General features: G+C 29.5%; 2 protein-coding genes across 2 annotated transcripts; one reads left to right on the forward strand and one right to left on the reverse strand.

Annotated features, from left to right (window-relative positions):
* Positions 1 to 1,598: 1,598 nt before the first annotated feature.
* xit (ALG6/ALG8 family glucosyltransferase xit) lies at positions 1,599 to 4,438 on the reverse strand. The gene is made up of 7 exons (XM_012375330.2): positions 4,296 to 4,438; positions 3,887 to 4,159; positions 3,321 to 3,489; positions 3,044 to 3,253; positions 2,716 to 2,955; positions 2,307 to 2,452; positions 1,599 to 2,221 (listed from the first exon to the last, which is right to left on the reverse strand). The coding sequence occupies exons 1-7, from the start codon at positions 4,361 to 4,363 to the stop codon at positions 1,792 to 1,794; spliced, it is 1,536 nt and encodes a 511-aa protein (XP_012230753.1). The 5' UTR covers positions 4,364 to 4,438; the 3' UTR covers positions 1,599 to 1,791.
* A 281-nt stretch (positions 4,439 to 4,719) lies between these two features.
* mIF3 (mitochondrial translation initiation factor 3) lies at positions 4,720 to 6,042 on the forward strand. The gene is made up of 2 exons (XM_012375333.2): positions 4,720 to 5,241; positions 5,681 to 6,042. Exons 1-2 carry the CDS (start codon positions 4,720 to 4,722, stop codon positions 5,867 to 5,869), a joined length of 711 nt encoding a protein of 236 aa, XP_012230756.2. The 3' UTR covers positions 5,870 to 6,042.
* Positions 6,043 to 6,099: the final 57 nt, after the last annotated feature.

Below are 6,099 nucleotides of genomic sequence, written 5' to 3' on the forward strand. Positions count from 1 at the left end.
TATAATGACACTGACGCGTTAGATCTAACCATCATGGCAAATACATCGCGCGCTCAACTCGATTCCCGGAATTGCTTCAATTCAAGGTGCGACGAAACAGCATTGATCGAACACATGCAGTAAAAACAATATATTCCGGCACTCGCCTGTTACTTTAATCAACACTCCAGACAAAAATTTGCACTTGTTATGCACTTTTGACGAATAAAATACGCGATTTATTGCGTAAATTCGCGCTCTGCAAACGGACACTCAACACGTCATATTTAATTGTAATGGCGGTCAAGAGAGAGCGTGTGCAATGTCTGTTAGCAATATTACCAATAATACAATACCGAAATGAATTGGTAATACGTACAAAGTAATTGTTATAGCAGCCGAAAGAAAGCGCTCGCAGTAATTTATCATATTTGACATTTATCATATTGGTAACATTGCAAATTGATGTTGCGCGCGTCTTTTCTTGGCCGTTATTACATTTCATACTATCAAGTTTGGAAGGTATATATGTTCCGCGATTAATTGCGTACGTAATCGTTAAAAGTGTATAACGAGTGCGAATTTTTGTCGGGAGTGTTGATTAATGTAACGGGAAAGTGCTGGAATGTATTACTTTTATCGTATGTATTCAATTAACAGAGTTTCGTCATACTGTAAATTGTGCCGGTTCCGGAAATCGAAACGCTACGAGAGCGCGCGGTGCACTTGTCATTAGATCTAACGCGCGTCAGTATTATTAAATGTGTATTCTACGTATAGTGCGTGTTAATTTTGGTCGGGAGTGTCGTTTAAAGTAACGGGCGAGTACCGAAATATATTATTTATCATATATGTTCACGAAAGTTTATTATTTTGTTCAATAGTGCATGTACAAAAGTGTGACTGTGTTTAGTATTCATCAGCATTATCATTTTTTCAATGAAACTGATGTGAAGCAACCGAAGGCGGAATCTGCAGCAAATTCCAATATCCTAGCTGGTGAATATAATTATTTATCCGTTATTTAAATATATTTATAATTGTGATAATATACACATTTCTAATTTGTATTTAACAAAGTTCTTATTATATAATAATCGACACAAAGCAAAAAATATGATAATTTGTAATAATTATAATATATATTAATTTTTTCAGATACAGCTGAGGGCATATTTGGCTAGGGTACAACAAGTAGTAAGTCAATTTATTATATTTGTGTAATTACACAAATTACTAACATTATTCAATATTTATTATTAAATGCTAAGAGGACAGCGCTTTAACAATTACATTCTTGCCTGCAATTTACATTTTTATGAAGGAATAATAAAATATAAAATTACTTTCTTTATAAACAGTAAAAATTTCCGTATATATTTTGCATATATGTGCACACTTTACTTTTTATTACTCTTAAATCGTAAAGCTTTATAGAATTGTGGAAATTTTAAATGCATTTTTTTGCATGTTTACATAGTGTATTGCAGTGTAATAATTTTATAAATTTGTGAAAAGTGAAAATGAAATGCACACTGATTTGTGACACAGACTGATTTGTTGACTTCCAATCAGTAGTGAATTTTTTATATTTGTCAAGAATAAAAAAATCGCCAATATTCTGTTTAGTAAGTACAATAATTTATTATTTAAATAACTACTTACATAGATAATTTACATTATAATCATAGGACAATGCATATTTTCTAGTCTAATTATATGCATGTATTTTATAATTTAATTATATTATTTACAGACATTTTCAGTTATAAAAATCTGTACAAATTTTTAACAATCATGGAATTCTTAGGATTATGTATCTTTTAATTTATGGTATCTTGATTTGTTTCCTGCAATTTCAATTATTTGTGCGCGATTATTCTGTAGATACATATAGTAATACAATATCCAGCAATAAGTTACACCAATTGCACAGTATATAGAAGTAAATGCTAATGGTAGAAAAGGCATTTTATGACTAAATAGCAATTTATGCAACAACACTTCATAAATTGTAACTAATGGTAGTAATGTTATATATAGATATTCGTATACTCGTAATAGAGGCCTGTTATGTTGAATAGACAAGATTAATATCGATGAAATCATATACGTTAATGACAATAGTAATTTTAATAAAAATAAATTCTCAGGATATAGCAATGGTAAGAGAGCAGTATGACCAGCACTGCTTAAAATTATAAATATCCGTGCATCTTCCGCGTCTATTGCTGCGAGGACACTAAAAATTAAAATATATTATTGTAAACTCTCAAGTTTACATAGATATTTTATAATACGCATTCAGTATTACTTTTTATACTTACCACAAAGGGATAATTGCAGTTAATATGGCTTTCTCATGTACATGCCAGCCGAACATAAATGAACTCAAAGCACATAGTACAATGCATCTAACAAAATATTTCGAATTCATATAGGACTTTTTACAGAGTAGACACCATAATGCAGGCTGAAACAATTATGTATAAATGTAAAATTATGTAATTCACATTTATATATAAACATATTAATTATATATACCACATATAATATTACGTTGATCAAAAAGTTTTTTCAAATTTTTCAATAAAAATAAAAAGCCAAAATTTGAAAGAACTTTTAGATCAATACAATATTAGAAATTGATATTAGATCCATAAAATATATATGACGTATAAAATATTTGATACAGAAAGATGAGTTTAAACTACTATGCAATTTAAATAAACTTACAAATATTGTCACAAAAGTCAAAACAAATGTAACAATAGGAGTTGGGGTGGGTAATACGAAGAAGCTTTGTTCTTGTACCAGACCACCGGTCATTACTGCAGGTTTAATATCTTTTAACCATCCTAAATATTTCCATATCACAGACAACACCTTCTCTGCACCAATATAGAAAGTCCAACTATTTGCAGCCCAGTATGAATGTACTAAGCCTCTTTTAAATGGAAACAGACGAGAAATTACCTATAAAGATAAAAAGAGTATTCAATTATAAAACATATTTAAAAAATTTCATTAATCTTATATAAATTATAAGTTATAAAAATATTACCTGCGGTAATTGAGTTTTGAAGGGACCAAAAGATACCATAAAGATGCTCAGCACAATAGATGCAAGTGCAAATAATCGTTTAAAAAAATTACCATTGTTTAGACAATACGATTTTAATAACCAGGCGATGTAGGCCGGTGCTACATATAAATAAAGATGCTTTAAATTGAGTAAAATGGCAAACCACATAGCACCTTGTAATACTGACACCTAAAACACATTATTTTTTAATATAAGTAAAAAGATGAATTTCAAAGTATATTGTAGAGAGGATTACCTGTTCACCAGTTTTTGAAACTTTTGCCATTGATATTAATAAAACACCGAGTAGGAAGCCATTATACTGGAAATGTATATGATCTACTATCAGCAGTCCTATGTTGCATAATGAAAGAAATATAAAAACTTCACAATTGTTCAGGGACTTACAAAATGTTTTACTCGTTCTGCAAAAGAAAACACATAAATTTAACTAAATTTGATATTGTACAACATTTTCTAAATTTTCCAACTTTTCTTTTGTACAAAATTTATCTATTAAAAAAATTATATTTTTATTATTTTCTTAAAGTCATATTTTATAAATTCTATTAAAGACAATTGTTATTTATTTTCTCAGATTGTTCAAAAAATGATTCATTAATTGTGTTTTTTATATATTTTCTAGAATTTTCTTTAAAAAAATAATTTTTTACAAAGATTATATTCACAACATTAAAATTTAATATAATGATGGAATATTTTGTATATTTTAATTGAATGACTTTTTAGTTTTTTATGCATAGATACACATCAAGAATACTTGTTTAATTATATTATTAAAAATTTCATAAATATATTTACTCTCTAACTCCATATGCAAATATCAGGTCGGAAAATATGACGGTTCCTCGTTGGAAGAACACAGTAGCTGGTGATACATAATTCAAATTCTCTACTTTGACCATCTCTGGATCAAAAAACACTGCTACCTGGCTAAGACAATATTCAAACCACGCAAACAAGGGTGGATAATCAAGAGTCCATGAAGATTGTGCATTCACATACCATTCCTTGATAGGTAGACTATGTGTTATAGCCAGCCAATTTCGATGTACCTCAAAATCAGTGGAATGACTATAAAAATTCATAATATACATATTATTATAACACATACAGAATGTGCATATTATTATAAAATATATTAATAAAGAATATATAATAAATTTGAATATATATAAGCTCAACACATCTGTTTAGAAAAGTTACTTACTAAGTAGGGATTAAGAGGATCTTGATGCAAGTAATTAACAGGAAAGTTTGTAAAAGATTACCGTCCATTTTCCAAACAAAACAGGAGACTTTTCTATTTCAATTTGCCTGCGTTTTTTTCAAAATACTTTTTCTTCCAGTGGACATCTACTTAATCGAACTTGCAACTTGGTTATTAGCTCACAACAAATTTCAATGTACATCAAAATTGTGTATCTCCCAACGAATAATGTCTCGATAAATAAATATTCAATGATAGAAACATCATCCATAAAATGGTATGTGATAACATCACTATCCGCGATCGCCGGTGTAGCGAGGTTAATCGCGTGGCATGGAATGTCAGGAAACTTATAGGTTATACAAGGTTATGTGCTCCGGAGATAAACATAACCTATAATTAATTCAGCCAAACAGTTGAGCCAATGGCTTTCTTCAGGGTTCAAACAGTTCTACGGAAGGCTGTATATTTCATTGAAAACTTTAGTCAATGTCGCGTGACGCATGATCTTCGAGTGTACCGACATCAAGCGTTCAGTAAGAAATCCATCCTCGAAAATGATGATGCCACAGCTGCCAAAAAGCCAAGACCGAAAACGGTACCAGTGCCGAAGATCACACTGCTATTACCGGACAACTCGATCACCGTGACTGTGCTGGAAGAAGCCCAGCGTCTGGCAAAACGTCGCAACCTCAACCTCGTCAAGATCAGCGATTTTGACAGCAAAACGGAACGGCCAAGCTATAAACTGACGACCACTTTCCTCGAAGAGAGTGAAGAGGAAGATGCTAGCAAGTATACACAAAAATCAAAGGGCATTAAATTATTCTACATTTCTGCGAAAATTGGTGACAATGACTTGCGAACAAAGACAAAGAATTTACTCAAGTTGTTGAACAAAGGACACAAGGTTAAAATCGTCATCAATCTGGATGAAGCAGTTGAAGTGAGTTTATCTCCAAAAATAATTTTTCTCTTATTTATTTTGGTAATATAACGATTGATCAACAATGAGACATGATCCAGAGATAGTCAAAGTAGAAAATTTGAATTATATATCACTAGTCGCATCTAAAGAGGTTCAATCTGATATTTACATATGAAATTAGAGAGTAAATAGATTTATAAAATTTGTAACAGTATAATAAAATTAATATTCTTTATATGTGTGTATCTGTTTATATATATGTATGAAAAAACTAAAATTATTAAATCAAGACAGAATACAGTTTCATCATTACATGAATTCTAAATTGTGCAACTTTAAATTTTGAAAAGTGATATTAATTATATCAAAAGTACAATGTGAAACAATAATTTTTTTAATGATAGAAAATATTTTATAAATAACATAATTATACATATGTTTTTTATTCAACATGTAGGATAAAGTACAAAGCAACATAGAAGAAGTAGTGAAAAACTATGGTGATATCCAGCGAATGCCATCAAAGAAGAATGTTGTGTTACTTTTAATAAAGCCCTTGCTAAATAGTAAAAATAGAGACAGTTCAGTAAAGAATAATGAAGAGATTGGTGCATCTAGCACAATTAGTCAAAGTGATAATATATAATTTATTGATATTGAATGAAATATTTTCAATAATTAAATGATAATTTATCATTATTACCAATATGTGAAAAAAATCTTTTACATATATAAGATAATGAAATAATATGTATCTGTAAATACATTTATAATGATTATTTTTATTATGAATATAGTATAATGGCTTTCTCTAAAGAATAGTATTTAAATAACTTTTTATACCATATCTACAATTTTGTTATTGTCAATGAAGAG

Source organism: Linepithema humile, chromosome 6, assembly GCF_040581485.1.
Source record: "Linepithema humile isolate Giens D197 chromosome 6, Lhum_UNIL_v1.0, whole genome shotgun sequence".
In the NCBI taxonomy this organism is placed as follows: domain Eukaryota; kingdom Metazoa; phylum Arthropoda; class Insecta; order Hymenoptera; family Formicidae; genus Linepithema; species Linepithema humile.

Bases quoted from the DNA above. Each gene is read 5' to 3' on its own strand.
- xit (XM_012375330.2), bottom strand. From the start codon at position 4,363: ATGGACGGTAATCTTTTACAAACTTTCCTGTTAATTACTTGCATCAAG. The intron at 3,254-3,320 runs GTAATCCTCTCT...AATGTGTTTTAG, and splicing joins TTTCAAAAACTGGTGAACAG to GTGTCAGTATTACAAGGTGC. The intron at 2,222-2,306 runs GTAAGTATAAAA...TTTAATTTTTAG, and splicing joins ACTGCAATTATCCCTTTGTG to TGTCCTCGCAGCAATAGACG.
- mIF3 (XM_012375333.2), top strand. From the start codon at position 4,720: ATGGCTTTCTTCAGGGTTCAAACAGTTCTACGGAAGGCTGTATATTTC. The intron at 5,242-5,680 runs GTGAGTTTATCT...TTCAACATGTAG, and splicing joins ATCTGGATGAAGCAGTTGAA to GATAAAGTACAAAGCAACAT.